Here is a 16,772-nt window from a genome sequence, read left to right as displayed (position 1 = left end):
TCTCGTTCCACTCCCTTGCTATTTTCTTCTATGAATTCAAATTCGATTGTTTCAGTCACAGATTCCCGTCTTCCGTCTTCTGTTTCCGCCTCGTCTTGTCCTTCTTCGTTCTTGTTCTGAATTCTTGGTTCTTTCCAACCAAGTTCTCCGTTGGCTGCGTTATCTTCTCCTTCCCGCTCTTCCTCTGACATTACCAAGCCTACCTTTTTGTGTAAATCATTTTCACCTGGGATTATGATTTCCTTCCTTCTTTTATTTAAGCCAGTAAATCTGTTTTCTTGTAGGTTCGTTCCCATTTGTGAGTTTCTCGTATCTGTCTGATTTCTAGAAATTTTTCTACTATATGTTCTTACTGTCTTATTTTGGTTTGGTTCTATAATCCTATTCCTATTTACAAAGCTGAAGTCATCATCGTACCTTCCTCCATTCTTGTTTTCAAGTTGCGTTTTTGTCGCCTGAGGTGGATGTTTTGGAAGCTCTGAATCTTTGAGGTTGTTTCCTCCTTGGTTGTTCCTAAATTGATCGTATCTATTTGGTTGTGCGTACCTGTTTCTAATCTGAGTGTATTCTTCACCCCTGATTTGACTCTTTCCGGGTAGTAGGTTCTCCTGTTCCTGTTTATTTTATTTATTACTATATCTTCCATTTTCGTTTCCTTGATCCATTGTAACAGCATATCTAGTTCCTCGTCTGTTACATTAACTCTCTAGCTTTTTTGTGTCACGTTGCACTGAGGTTTCTTAATTTTTGTGTTCTTTTTTGTTTTTTCCCTCTCTGGATCATAATTATAATCCGACTCCGAGTACGGCTCTCCTTCAGAAGTTAGTGTCTCGAACCTGTTTCGGCTTCTGGGGAATGTCGGATTGGCTCCTTTAATCACTCCACTGTATTGTCTATCGCTATTTCTTTTTCTCCTACATAGCACGTCCTATTCTCCCACTTTTCTATATTAATCATATTCTTTCTTTGCCTTGTCCATTTCCTCTTCGCCTTCTTCCTCGTAACGTTTGTTCTCTCTGAAACCGAATTCAGCTAACTCCTTTGGTGAGAATTTTGGTATCCTGTAGTCCATATCTTGTCCCTGAATGTTTTTGAATTTTTGGAAGATCTCCTTTCCAAATTCTGGTCTTTTGACCCTTACCTCTGCAACTTTCCTACTAATCATTCTGATTCCTTCGACTTGGTGGATCAGTGGTTGCAACTGCCTGAAAATTCTAATACAATTCACTTTCTTAAATTTGGACGCTCTATTATAGTTAATATAAATTTCAAAAAATTCTAGGTAGTTGCTCTCTACCTCGTTCCACTCTCCTACCACGTGTTTTTTGTTTCTGTTTTCTGTTACTGTACCTGCTTTTTTCCTTGTTATTTCCTCGCTACTTTCCTTTCTCTCCGTGTTCGACTACTAGACTTGTTTTCTTTTTTCCAATAAACTCAGTTTTTTCACTTTCTTTTACTTTTTCCTCTTTTGCTTTGATACTATTCCTTAGCGTTGCTTTCCTTGCAATGTGCGCTTCTCCTATACCGCTTCTCTTCTTTGTTTCCTCCCCTTCATTTCCCTTTCCTGTTTCTTCATCCGCCCTCAATGGGCTACTTTTCACTGGAGTCAGCCTTTTCCTTTTTCTCTCCTTAGGTGCTAGGTTTTTTACTTCTATATCCATTTCTTTGACACTTTTATTCACCAGTCATGGTGCAGATGTCGCTCTGTTCGTTGTTTTTGGCCTCCCGTTATGGTCGTCCATCTTATCCTCTTTTTCTACTCCCTGGAGGAAGCTAACCTTCCCCAAGGAGAGATTTTCTTTATTTGACGCTTAGTTGTGGGTGTATCTTGCTACACTTCTTTTCCCCCGCTGTCTAACTCACTTCTCACCACCGTATGTACCAATTCACTTAACCACTCTGTCTATTCCTTTTCTAATTGTCTGATTTATCTCATACGCACAAAATCACGCGACGCGCCATTCAACGCCGGCAGCGCCCTCGCGTGAACATTTGTTATGAGCGCTTATAATGGGTGTGTAGTGCGTACTATTTCGAGGAGTATACTACAGCTCAAAATCTTTCTATAAAAGTTAAAAAGCATATGCTTTAAACCTATACGCATGCTGAAGGGCTCCGCCCCCAGGGCCCCTACCTAACGGGGGGCTACGCCCCCTCGACCGCGGAACTATAAACACCTCTCGGGCCGTGTACACACTTGGGTGGTGCGCTGCAGTACTTATTGATGGGAGCTTCACCTCCAAACCCCCGACCGAGGGCTAGTCTCCGGACCCCCATTTTTTCCTCATGCGTGGTGGAAGCATCATGAATGGACAGTAAAAAGACGGGAAATGTAAATAGGATGCAGAACGTATATCGAGAAAAAAATAGATTAAATTGGTTTCAATATTGTCGCCGCACCCGTTGCAAGCGTTCATAACAAACGTTCACGCCATCTAGGATCGTCTGTTTACAACAGAATGGCATTACCGACCTAATTACCTACCAAACACACGGTCAAAGCCAATATGACGTCGGATTAGCCAGCTAAATACGTCAAAAATCCTCAACTTTATACACGCTTATCTTTTTAACTGTTCGATTCCTAACATTTTAACTTACATTTTCGTAATCTGAGCATCAAAAACTACTAAATGGGTACAAAAAAAAGTTCATAATTTTTGGTGCCCCAAAGTAAAGAGCAGCCCATAATAGTACTATTATGACACAAATAGGGCCTAACCTATTGAGGGACGAACAAATTTTTGATTTTTGATGTGTGAACATCTTATTACGCGTTATGATCCCCAAAACTGGAAGTAGAATCTTGAAAGCGCTTAACAACATTAGTGTATATTCGTGTGAGCTCAACAAAGTTCGTCACACCGACCAGAGATGGCACCTATTGTTACTTTATTATGGGGCTTTAGCGTTAAAAGAAGAACATAGAAGAACCTCGACCTAGTCCTCACACATATAGGCCAAGATAGATCATTAATCTGGCTCCGCGTTTAAGGAAACACTTTATTTATAACTTATCATAAATTTTAGTGGACAAGTGTCGAACGTGTAAACCAATTGCTTGTGTAGTAGGAACAAGTACTGGCCTCTCTTCCTCGATTCGCTGAGGTTCCAGCCCTCACACGCGCATTACACTCTATGCGCAAGGAGATGCAAGCCGGTACCTACATTATACCTTATTTATTTAAGGTGCGAGCGATCAATGTCTAAAGGACCTTCATCATTCGAAATTTCTATATTTAATATTTCATTTATGCTCTCATAATAGCTCATACGCACTAATTTATCTAACATAACAGTTAATCCGGGAGTTTTAATAAATTCACGCCCTAAGAGAGCATCATAAGTCATTGTAGAATCAGGTACAATGGCAAATTTTACTGTAAAGACATGATTTGGTACTAAATGTATGCGAATATTTACCGTAATAAATCCATAAATAGACAATGGTGACATATTTATGCCACCATAATTCGTAATTGTTTTGATTTTATCTAATGCGATATTACTAAAAAATTTCAAATACATACTTTCTTTCAAAATATTTATTGCACTACCTGAATCAATTAAAGCTTCAGTATAATAATGGCTTTCGGTTTCCTCGGTTATTAATACGCAATACTCCCTGGTCGTTGCTGACCTCGGCTCTCTTTGCTGCATGTCCTCTAGTTGTTCCTGAGGAATATCTATCGTTCTGCTACTCTCCTGTCTCGGTTCCTCTACAAGGGCGGTAGTCTTACTGCCGCTCTGCTGCTTTCCTGCCCCTCTCGAAGGGCATTCGCTAATTCGATGTCCCACCTGACCGCATGAGTAACAGGATCCTTTCTCTCTTCTGGGTCTTGTGCAAGTGGCGGCGCGATGACCTTCTTGGCCACAGTTAAAACACCTTGACGGCTGCGCGTTCATATTCTCCTTCTTCTGCTGGTCCCTCGCGTTTGCCGAGTACTGGTAACGTTCTTCTTCGGGTCTGTATGTATCGTAATATTCCGGAAAGCTGCCAACAAGGAAGAAAATTTAGACAATCGTTGTATCCTAGCAATGTTTCGCAATCTCTCCACAGGTATGTCGTCAATTATCCACCAGCTCGCCCTCCTCGATATCGAGCTTATTGGCAAGTATGACTTTATCACAGTGATACTCGCTGTACGGCTCCCCTGCTCCACTTTCTCTCTTCAAATTTTCGTCTTAACTGCAGCTTCGTACGGCGGTTATCGAAGATCTGCTGCATTTCCCACAACAAATCTTCAGGACTCATTTTCATAAATTCAGGTCTCGAATGCAACCTAACGCAGCTTTTCCTCGTAATCGAGATCCAATCATAAGTTTCAAGGCATTATCGTCGAGATCGCACATGGATCGTAATACTCTGACTTCCTTTACCCATGCTGTAAATGAATTGTCTGTGCCATTAAATTCAGAAAGGTAATCACTCACCGGCTTTAAATTTGCACACGATGTTCTTGAAACAGCTTCGGATCGGGGAAACGCTCGTAACAATTCATTCTGTCTTCTCATAATTTCAATTTCCCTTCGCTGCAACTCTCGTTCCCTGCGTGCAAATTCTAACTCACGCATGACCATCTCTAAGTCTGGTTGAACTTCACGAATTGAGCGTGATGTTTCTGCTGATGCTTCTGCCGGTACATCGCCTGATGCTGGTGTAGAATTAGCATTTACCGTTGCCATTTCTCCAGCAAGTATGGGGATCCATGTGTCTCGAGAATGAACGGTATCTAGTCTCGCTATTAATTCGTTTTTGGATCCGTTAGTATCCAAATTTAACTGCCTTAAAAAATCCTTCAGTTGCCTGTTTGTAAAATCCGTTGCCTCCATTGGTATTTGTTCTTAAATGCTTCGAGTAAAAACTGTGTTCTTTATTACAAAGCTGACACGTGGTTATCCTAACCTCAATTACCACGTGCAGAAATCCGTACGAATCCCACTTCTGATTGCTTACTGTGAGCTCCGGGGTACTTTGTAGTGTATGTAACCTACGAGGAGCATAAGTATATGTAAATGTGTCGCGAGGCAACTGTTTACGTCTTGCCGAATTCAAGGGAGTATCAGTCCGGCTGACCAGCCGACCACATGTCTGTATTTCACCATTCAATAAACTTCCTTAGAGTCGTATACGTGGCTTATTGTATTCGGAACCCGATAATCGATCTAAATATCACTTAATAAACTCTTAATTCGTTCGTTAATTTGTAATCGTAATCGCTATCTCTCTGTAACTGTAATCGCTATTGTTCTCTTCCTCTCTGTCTTGGCCAGAGGGCGATACTACATATATGGGCGCGCTGATTACGCTCGCAGCGCGAAAGTTTAAGTAATTGTCTTACACTTTCTTACCTATTATTTCTACTTGATTATGATTATAGATTCTAACTAATCCTCTGTGAAATATAACTTTCAGCCCACTAGATTCTATTTTAGAGACAGATAATAAATTTCTCCTAAGTTTCTGGTACGTGAAGCACATTCTTAATAGTACAATTAGTAACTTTTTTACCTACGAAACATTTAACTTTAATATTTCCAATTCCTATTGCCTCTAGCATCACACCGTTTTTAGCTGCAGCTATATTCTTAGGTACGTTAAGCTCTAAATAGTCCACAAAAACGTTCTTACTATTTACTAAATGGTCAGAGCATCCAGAATCTATGCACTACACCAAACGATTTTCGCTATAATCAACGCAACACTGCACATCATTCTGATTATGGTCGCAGAGGAAGTCCAGATCTCTTGACTCGTGACTCTCTGCAGTATATGTTTGACGTCCTCTTCCTTGGCCTTGATTTCGTCCCTGTTTGAAGCCTCTGGTGTATCCTCGACCACGTCCTTGATGACTGCCACGATCCCTTTGCTGATTCCCATGCGTCGATAGATAACTTGCTCGTTCGAATTCGTTTCTTTCTCTCATGTTGCATTGAAATTTCTTATGACCAGGTTTGCCACACACAAAACATATAAATACGTTTGTATGCTGTCTATCTCCATAGTCATCCATATCTTTCTTCCTCTTTTTCTCTTCCCCAAGCAATCTATTTTTTACAAAGTCCAATTTTAACTTCTCCATAGTTTCCAATGCTGTGATGACTCCTTCATATGACGATGGCATAGATCATAATATGTAATTAACTTTTTCTTCTTCACTCATGACTGCATCTGCTTCTTTTAATTCTGTGAACACCTCTTCCATTCTTGTAAAATCTTCCACCGAAAGATGATGTTCTCTAAACTTCATCTCTGATCATTTTCTTTGTAAAAACAATTTTGAACGTACTCCTTTTTTTTAATTTTTTCCAAGTTCTTGAACATTTCGAACACGGAATCCTTCCTTACATATTCTAAGTGGCTATCTGCCACACCCGCTATAATTATTACCTGAGTTTTTGCTTCACTCGCTGCATTCTGCTGATTCCCACTAAATCCTTCATCTTCGATAGCTTTTACTATCGCATTTTCCCTGAGGACACTTTTAATTATGAACGACTACGTGTTAAAGTTCGTGCCGGTGAACGGCACAATTGGAAATTTTTTCGTACAGTCGTCATATTTCTTATCTTTTACCTTTCGATTTTTCCGAATGCTACCACTGTTGAATACTTTTATTATAATAGAAGTTGGTTTAAATACATATATTATTAATTAACTCCATGCTAAGCTCATACAGTCGCTTCCACTGCGCGATACCATCTTGTATCTCCCACTCCTTAACTCTACCAGAAGTCCCATAATGGATGCGATGTGCATTGTACCTCAACAGAAACCGTCATCTTGGAGTAAAGGCATCACACAGCATTTTGAAAGATAAACCAAAATCATTGAACAAAATGGTACATATTTGCTTTAACAAAATTCCTCTTTGTCTAAAATACTAGGATCTTAATTTATTATAAAAATTTTAAACGAACTTTCTGAATAAGCTAGTATAGTGAGAGATAACAGGCCTTAATCGTCCACAACGGTAGAATCATTTGGGCGTCTGTTTGCAGACACTCAACCGCACAAGGTTAATTTACAAGTTTGGAATTGTAGTAAGAAGAATGGATAGAGAAACTATGTTCTGAAAAAGAAGGAGAGTTTAAAGATAAGGAAGTATGAATTTCATGAGATTTGACAAAGGACGATAAATGTAAAAGAATGATTACAATTTTAAACATCCCTCGAGATACATTAAAATATTGACAAAAATAGTAGCACGTCTACATATCAGGAAAATTTGAAATGTTATCTTAAAAAATGTTCAATTAGAAATGTTCAGTTGCCTAAATGAGTTGATAATTAGGCTAAATGATAGAACATTCGGGAAACAAGCATTCTTATGAGGGAAGTGGTGCCAAAGACTTACTTTCCATGAAGGGTCAATTAGAGGAATTTCCAACATCAAACATTTCTTCTCCGTACCATAAAATGTAAAAAAATTATTAAGTGTTCTATTCTTGGAGAACTATCTTGTATAATTGAATTTAATGGAATTTGTATGCTAATATAATTTTGTACCGTTTGAATGATAATAAAACCACGATTATTGTTGAAAATCGAGACTGGATTGTCCCACGATAATCAAGATAATCAATACAAGGAATAGTAAAGAGTATATTCTCGCTCGCTACTGTACCAATCTTATTTATTACTTAACAACCATGTAACAATTATGCAATAATCGAGGTTCTACTGTACATTGTTTATGTAAATTGATGTTTAATTCAATTTTATTTTATAGAGTAACAGAAGTCGACGAAACAACTGTATTACAAAGCCAAGCCTACCTTCTCTTTTATGAAAGAATTCTCTGAACTAAGACAACAGTTAGAATAAAGCATGACTTTTGGATAAAGAAAAGAGTTTCAGAATACTACGAAATATCTACTATTTGCATTAATTAAGGACAACATAAAAATTTATTTCTAAACGAATTCTTTTTATCAGGACATGTTGTAATTGTCGAATATAGAACATTTTACATACTGTAATATTTGTTGATGTATAATTTAAAATATTATTATTCGATATATTTTAAATATTATTTTAGACTTTATAATATGTCATTTCCTTTGATACTTACATTTTGTCACTTGTAAAAACTTTATTACCAAATTATAAAGAAGATTAAATAAAATTAAAATTCTTTGAATAAAATTGGAAAAAAGGCGTAAAACCATTTGAAATAATTCTGAATTTTCATTTAACAACTAGAAATAAAAATAATCATTTCAAAATTCTTGGCAACAAAAATTTTAACCCTTTTAATTATTTCGATTTTTATAAAACATTTTACCAAGAGTAAAAGTTGCTAAGTAAACATAGTTTGTCAGTTTGTGCTCAAGGAAATTTGAAATGACTAATTATTTAACAAATAATTAAGATGTCGTCTGACCATCTCTTGGACTTACCAACGAAGTGTAATGTAGCAGATCTTATAAATAGAATATTTCCATTAATTAAACTACGTTTTAATCGATATCAGCGAACTTATTAGTATCGTCCATCAAGTTTTGTTGAATTTTGTTTAGTAATGTCATCACTATTGGTGAATTAATATCATACATCCACGTATTATAATTCAATTATAAGGTTTTCCTTTTGTAGCGGAGTCGGGTGACTCCAGTGGCTAAGACAACCTTGTATAAAGGTTTGAAATCGAGGCAGTGGTTGCCAGTAGCCAGGAAAGAATGATTAAAGAACGCGAAGCATTTGATTGTATGCCGCACAACAAGCACGTGTAACTGATCTTTATTATATTGTACAATAGATCTCACACTACGTGTAAATTATCGAAACTCGTGTAGCACTCGCTATTTTGGTTAGAAACACGGTGCGTATCACAGAAATCCCGAATTATGTGTAAGACGTCGTCGCACGTTGTCGCGTGTTAAGAACAAAACGAATGATATGCAAAGTTGGTCTTGTCGCAGCGACGATAGTACACGGAGAGAATCGGGAAAACGAGCCGCTTATTGAACAGTTCACTGATTGGTGATCAATGGATCACGTATTGGGACAGGTAAGCGGTGCCGGCGAAGCGAATTAAATGTCTTGACATCTCTCCCAATTTTGCTCTGATTCCTGATCACCTTTCAATACGATTCAGTTAATTGATATCATTCTTTACTCTTAAGAATTTTTTGTAAGTCTGTTATAACGTATCATTTAAAGGATAAATGAATCGAAACACACGTAAAACATAAAAATGGCCATTCTTATTCTAATAAATTACTAAGTTGTATATTTACAACTAGTCATTATCCATTCATTCGTGTTAAAATCGCTTCTGTCAGCAGTTTTTATTGCATTATGGCGCCGGCGGGCGGGGGGGGGCGCATGCGTTGATACAGCGATGATTCTTAGATGAAATTAAAGCTAAAACTTCACAGATTAAGGGAAAAATATAGACAATGTGATGCGGACAATGTTTGACTTGAACATTTAGGTTGAACTTCCAATTTTTCACCAAAGTCTAATACAACTCCTGGTTTAAATTTTTGCATAACTTGCTACACAACATTTCTTATAGATTTTGACATGCTGAATTCAAATCTAGTCGCAAAATTTGTCTAGCATTTCAGGAACTTGAGAAAAGAGCGATTCAAGTGAACAAATCGTTCAAAATAGTGATTTTTTCATTCAAATGTCTTAATAACATTAATATAAATATTTATTTACACAGAATATCAAAGAATAAATATAAATAAAATCATATGTTAATCCTAAGTAATGCTATACAATAGTAGTATGTAGTGTCAATCTCGTCACCACTCGACGTACAATCACTCTCACTTTCTTCAGTCATCTGGCTGCAAAGTATTTTAAATTAACTATACATTTTTCCATAATTACACTCTTATTTATAGAGGAAGTTGTGTAAGAATTTATGCTTTTGAATTTACTTACCTTTCTGCAATAAATTGTTCAATTTCTTGTGATACATTTTTTTTGTTATACGTTTCTATTCGTTCTTGTACAAGTATCAATGATATTTTTGGATTAGTTAAATATACTCCAATATTAAAAATGTCTAACAATCTGTTCCTCCTACTATTTTGCTGTGAGTGGGATGTCGTATGTTTTCTGTATAATTTGTGCCACGATTCGTTTGCGTCTTCAGAGTAATATGCAATTGGTAAAGGAAACTGTCTCGCTATACTACAACTATGAATTAATAGTTTGTGTAATATTTGATTCATATGGACCCACGAATATAATGTGTAATGAAGATAATACGTCTCCTAGCAGAATTTTTTCAATTTATCTAAACTGAAGGGTTTTTTTTCCATTTAAATGCCGACAATATTATAGCAATGATGAGCACTAAATCGATATCTACTTCTAAAGTTTCTGTAAATAATTGTGGATTTTTAAAGCAGACCCTTGCAACATTGTCCGTATTTGTTGTTCCGTGTCTTTGCAAAATTTGGTCTCCTCTGACCCCAATTTTGTCATATATATTTTTTTGTATAAATTTCTTTCTTTCTTCAAATTACTCTAAAAAAATAGATACTGAATTAATACCTTAACCAGCAATAATGTTGCATGTCATAATTAATAGAAAGTCATCTGTTAAAGGAACTATAAATAGGGAACTTTGAAGTTCATAGTAAAGTTAATTTATATGAACTAAAGCTAAAAAATTCTGCATTTCACCCTACACCTTACATATTTCCGTATATCCCACTTTTTTAATGTCAGGCAATACGAAATATGAATCAAATGCTTTTATTTCGTCATGTAAAAGGCCTAAGCCAAGTTTAAGCGATGACTTTCTTGGAGCGAAATCATCTTCCAAGTTACTGAAGTTGTGTGCTGTTCGAAGGCACATGGGACATCTGCTTGCAGTGTTACGAACTATTGTATTGATGCATTTTCCATCAAATAATGTTTGTGAAACATTACATTTCACTTTAGCTAATTTTCTATTTGCCCTTCTAAACCTGTGTAGAACAGGACCTTTCATTTCATTATTTAAGCGAGTATGTCACGAATAATCGCTAGACCATCTTCTTTCTCAACAGATATCCACAGAGGCTGACAGAATCGAACACTTTGTAGTGTCGGATTCACCCAAGAACGTCCACTCAAATTTCGTAGAGATATAATTATCATGCTGCTTACAAACAGAGATTGCTGCGCATTAAAACTTTCATTCTGCATATTTTACTATGGTTGGTGTGGATTCGTGTGATCCGATGAACTGTCAAATCCTGAAGTCACAATCAGTTTTAAATGAAGATTTTCCCATTCCAAAGCAACAGCGTCCCACAAACGTTTTGGAGTTTGATTTAGAATATCTTGTAAAGGAATAAGTATTGCGTTTTCAGATAATTTATAATTTTCTGGTTGGCATTCAATCATGGCTTGCTTTAAACAGTCATACGACGGGTAAATTGAAATGTTCTTTGAACCCATATCTTTTACCAGTGCTGTATATTTTGATTTACTATAATCATTTTCTAAATAAAATACCAAAGCTGAATCATTTATGTGTTTTAATCCGTTATTATCTTCGGTAGAATTTACTTCTTTACTATTCAAACGATTATGGTGGATTTTCATTGCTAATTCAATAATGGCAATGTTGTAATCTTTATGTTGCAACAGTTCATTGGTTCGCCTGTACATAATTCTTTTTGAAACTTTTTCGCCGGATATACGGAATCTACCAGTATTTTCACATTTTTTAGTTTTCTTTTGTGGACGACCGCATTGATTAATTTTCCTTTTTGAACCATGTTCGTTGTTATCCATCCTAAAATTATATTTAAGTAATACATATACAACAAAATAAATATAAAAATTATATGTTTATTGGTTTTATAAGATGTGTATCACACTTACATAACTGTGTCTCTAACCTTTAGAAATAATGAGCAGCGAGCGAAAGTCTAAGAAATCCACACTACTTTTCTTAGATTTAACCTAAACAAAATTGCTTTGTGAAAGAAAGTTTGACAATATTTGTATATATTATGTTTTGTAGAAAGATAATATACAATTTCACTTTATATTTCTTAACACTAAACGTACCAGCATTTTACCCAGACACATTCTTACCATAAGGGGTCATTCTACCCCTTATGAAATAAACGTTGATTCTTGGAAAGAAATTCTTAATTTATTAAAAAAATTGTTTTTTTGTAACATCTGATCTTTACTCTATGACTCTCAATATACAGGACTGTATTTTTAGTTCGTTTAGCTATAGCGAACTCATATGGACCCGATCGGATCCAGTCAAATGAACGGGAAAACTTCCGCTCGGGTGCGTAGCGAAGCCACGAGTGGTGCAAAATAAACTTTTCAAAACACCAGCAGCAGCATCAGCACCAGCATTTCTATACTCTAATCATTCCATTGAAAGAAATAACAATAAATGTACGATTTTAAAGTAAATTTTGAAAAGGGTCATGACACCGCTTGATACGTTTATTGCTAATATCCACTCGTAATACGGAAATAATATAGAATTTTTAAGATGTACTTACCTGAAACTTGTAATTTCACTGTGATTTAACACTGGGTCTGAAAGCACTATCTCTACAGATATATTAATGCCGTGAAACCGAGTTGACTTGAACGAATATCGAAAGGTGTGTACGCTAGTGATGTGTGACCAAACCTGAGCTTTTTCGTCTTTTTCGTTAAGCGAAGCATATTTTGGAGGAGTATGAAATCGATTAGGTGTAGGATATCAGCGACCCTTAGCGAAGTCTTTTTTATTTGGTTACCTGGTTACAACATGTTGTTACCTTCTGTTGGTTTCTTCTGTTCGAGACAATTTTCCAAACTACGGTCGTTTGTTATTCTCTCCAGATAAGAAGTGAAGTATTTATACTCGCGCTTCGATTGCTAGTGTCACGTCCCGGATTTCATATTTGAAAATCTGTCGCCCGTTTCGATCAAATGATGCTTGCCTTTTGTCCCACGCCCCTCTTAAACTACTCGCGTCTGGACGGGATCCTGATCCGTATTGAGTTTACCCTCGCGATTACTATTAATTACTATTGAAGTTTTCGGACTTACTATTTGGTGAGGTCGAGCATCTTTTAAATGTAGTGTTCCCACCGCGGGTCGTTTGATGGAATGGTCCACACAGCCTCACGTGCCCCGGGGATGGTTAATGGGGTGAGCCTCCAAGGTATCGGTCCTGGGGTTGGTGCTGATGTTGGTGCTGAGACTGATGCTGTTGCTGATGCTGCTACTGGTGTTTTTAAAAGTTTATTTTGCACCACTCGCGGCTTCGCTACGCACCCGAGCGGAAGTTTTCCCGTTTGTGCTGGTCGCACATAGTCTCTTAGCAACCGACGAATCTGCTCGCGTCTGCCCGACCGGTATTTTCGTACCTTTTCGGTGTTTCTCATCTAATGAGAGGGAAAAATTGGAATTTATAATAGTTTTAATCGGGGATGAATCTCATATCCCGTCAATCGTTATCAAGCCCGTGCAACCCTTTGCGACCGCTGGTTTTGCGTCTATTCCTTTCAAAGCCGGCTTCGACGCCTCGACCCTGATCGGAATATCTGCTCTGCCTTGGATCGAAAAGAAGCTGCGTTAATCAAATCCGTAACTACTATTTGGGAAAACCGGCTTCGACGCCTCGATCATAAATCAAAAAGATAGTTGGTTTAACTATAATTCATTCCTTTTTCCCTCTCCGAACGCGTCGAATGATTAGGGTAAAAAAAAAATAATTGCAACATATGAATTTGTTAAATTACGTTACTGTTTATTAAGACCCGCGCACGGTCTTTTATTATAGCAATTACAATTAATTACAGTTTGAATAAAAAGATTCACTACCTTAGCTTCGCAATAAAACTCGATGTCTGATTCGACTCGACAAGGACTATAATTTTAGATAACTCGCGATGACTATCTAGTAGGACAATTATACGCTTGAAATTTCGAATGGCAACTATACGCTTAAAATTTCGAACGGCAACTATCCCGAGCCTCTGAATTGCGGGCGTACTTATACCCCTAATTCGGGACTTTTGGTCCGAAGGAAGGAGAAAAAATCATACCACGTGATTTATTAAAAATTCATGGGTGGTGGTTGATTTCTTCCCATGGCGTTAGCAATAACATCTTGCCCGAAATCATTCCTAGGTGTTTAATCTACCCCTTATCGGTTTTTGGTGACTGACACCAACGATAGTCACTGCCGACGGTTTCTTAGTTGATGCTACGCTTGAATTCGTCGAAAAGAGGCAAGGTCTCATTAGATCTGGCCACCCACCGGTGGGTGGTAACGAGTACTGAGAATTGTACGGGACCTGTAGCTGCGACTTAACATCTAGGAGAACCGTTGTATTCTCGTGCGTCGCGATAAAGCAACCGAATCCGCGGTTCGCGATAGTGAATAAGTCGCGATCGTACCGTGGTCGTATCAGGGGCACATGATGTAGCAAGAAGTAGATCGCTCGTTCCGCGCTCGTAGCTGTTATCGCTTAGGTTCTCTCTTACTTGCTAAACGCTTCTCTGTCTAAGATATAGGGTTACGTTCGAATATACAAATACTACATCTGTCTTTAACTCATTACAAGGGAAAAATATGTCCGTGGTTTGGACGGTCGATATGCGAACGTCACACTAGCATCACCAGTCCTTAGATTTTCTTTTCTTACACCTTGTGTTCTCCACATATATGTACATATGATACTTACTCTTTTAGGCGATTTTCACAAATATAAAAATATGTGAATATCTTCTTATTACCTGTAATATTATAACATGGATAATTGGCAGAAATAAAACAAGTAGGGGTTGAAACGTTGCCGCGACGCATGGCGAGTATGTCATGAAGTCCGAGGCATCCGGCCAAACACAGTATTGATGATTTTTCCCCACGTAGACAGTACAAAAAAGTAAAAAAATTACGTCGAATACACGAAAAAGTGTGAATTTTAGAGGGGGTGGGAGGTTGTGGGGGGGGTGGGTTTGTCCGAGAGGGATTTCAAGGGGTGCATTTTGTAGAGGGCATCAAGGAGAGTCGCCCCAAAGGTTTTTTTTGAATTTTTCAACCCCTTCCGTCATCCTTGGCCTGTTTCAAAGAGGCCTTTTTCTACACCCTCTCCCTTTAGGGGGTGAATTAACCCCTGCACGTCTACCCTCGCCAATGCAACGTTACTCATGCCTAGGGGACACTTCGAAAGTACTCCTCACGCAGTTTCATTTCAATCGGTTGAAAACTCCCATAGTTACGGCGTTTTGAAAAAATGTCCCGCTAATTGTTTGTAGTAGTGTAGATCCATATCACAAAAGTGTTTTGAATTTAAGCTTTTTATGTAGAGCTTGTGGAACTGAAGGGAGCCCACAGGATTGGAGATTAACAAACTGCTGCCAGTAAAGTAAAATGTAGATCACTTTGGATTACAAGGTAAGTTGTCAAAATCTGAATTGCCAGATACCTTTTTATTCATACAGAAAACTGTTTTTAATATAGATCCATATCACCAAAGTGTTTTGAATTTAGACTTTTTATGCAGAGCTTATACAAATGAAGGGAACCACGGGCTTGGCAGTTATTCGTTAACAAAATTGCAGCACATGTTGTAAAATGTTTATCCATTTTCATTACAAGATAAGTTGTCAAAATCTGAATTATCAGGTACCTTCATTCATACAAAATAGATCCATACCATTAAAGGGTTTTGAATTTAGACTTTTTATGTAGAGCTTATAGAAATGGAGTCATTTTCGCATTTCATCATTAACGTTAAAATTTCTTGCAGCAAGAAAAAAAATTGCAGGTATATATAATCATTTATAAGTTGAATGAATAAGAGCTTATAATTAATAAATTATATGAAATATATATATATTCGCTTTTGTTATCCCCTCTCCCTTTATTTTACTCTATTCAATTAAAGAAACAAATAATAATTTAGACTTCTTATATAGAGTTTACAGAAATATCAATTTTATTTTTATAAATGTAAAATAGATTCTATATAATAAAGTATTTGTAAAAAGAAGTGAGATCCGATAAAAAACTTCAAAAAAGTACAAATATTACGCCAGGTACATGAAAAAGTGGAGGACTCAAGGATTTATCATTGAAAAATAGAAGATCCCCATAAAAAAACTACAAGAAAGTAGAAAAAGATGTGAAATCGAAATGAGCTGCCAGATGATTTGCCTAGATTTCCGCGGCCTGGAAATCAAATGCTTGGCGTGGCCAGGCAAGGTCAAGGTGTCGATGAATAAGAATTATTTTAAAACGCAAAATAATGAAAGTGTACTCGTATTTTCAGAGTTTTAAATTGACAAATTATCTGAAAGTCTGTGAGAGACAAAGTATGGGTATTAATGATTTAAGAATGCGTCGCCTGGCTACGCCAAGCATTTTACTTCCAGGCCGCGGAAATCTAGGCAAATCATATGGCAGCTTATTTCGATTTCACATCTTTTTCTATTTTCTTGTAGTTTTTTATGGGGATCTTCTGTTTTTCAATGATAACTCCTTGAGTCCTCCACTTTTTCATGTACTTCGCGTAATATTTGTACTTTTTTGAAGTTTTTTTATCGGATCTCACTTCTTTTTACAAATAATTTATTATATAGAATCTATTTTACATTTATAAAAGTAAAATTGATATTTCTGTAAACTCTACATAAAAAGTCTAAATTATTATTTGTTTCTTTAATTGGATAGAGTAAAATAAAGGGAGAGGGGATAACAAAAGCGAATATATATATATATATATATATATATATATATATATATATTTCATATAATTTATTAATTATAAACACTTATTCGTTC

General features: G+C 36.8%; 1 protein-coding gene across 9 annotated transcripts in view; it reads left to right on the top strand.

Moving 5' to 3' along the window:
• The window catches only part of LOC128882793 (ubiquitin carboxyl-terminal hydrolase 45), a 186,791-nt gene extending 178,625 nt beyond the window's left edge, over positions 1 to 8,166 (top strand). For 4 of the 9 annotated variants that reach the window (XM_054134541.1, XM_054134540.1, XM_054134543.1 and 1 more), the window contains one exon: positions 7,734 to 8,165. In XM_054134541.1, the coding sequence (XP_053990516.1) occupies positions 7,734 to 7,806 (73 nt within the window). In that variant the 3' untranslated portion in view covers positions 7,807 to 8,165. Of the gene's footprint in view, positions 1 to 7,733 lie in introns of all 9 variants that reach the window. The other 5 variants (XM_054134539.1, XM_054134538.1, XM_054134546.1 and 2 more) reach the window with 3 other exon arrangements.
• The last annotated feature ends 8,606 nt before the right edge of the window (positions 8,167 to 16,772 follow it).

This window comes from Hylaeus volcanicus, unplaced genomic scaffold (assembly GCF_026283585.1).
Source record: "Hylaeus volcanicus isolate JK05 unplaced genomic scaffold, UHH_iyHylVolc1.0_haploid 12186, whole genome shotgun sequence".
Taxonomy (NCBI): domain Eukaryota; kingdom Metazoa; phylum Arthropoda; class Insecta; order Hymenoptera; family Colletidae; genus Hylaeus; species Hylaeus volcanicus.
Note: the sequence above shows the minus strand (reverse complement) of the source record. Positions and strands in the feature narration are given on the sequence as shown.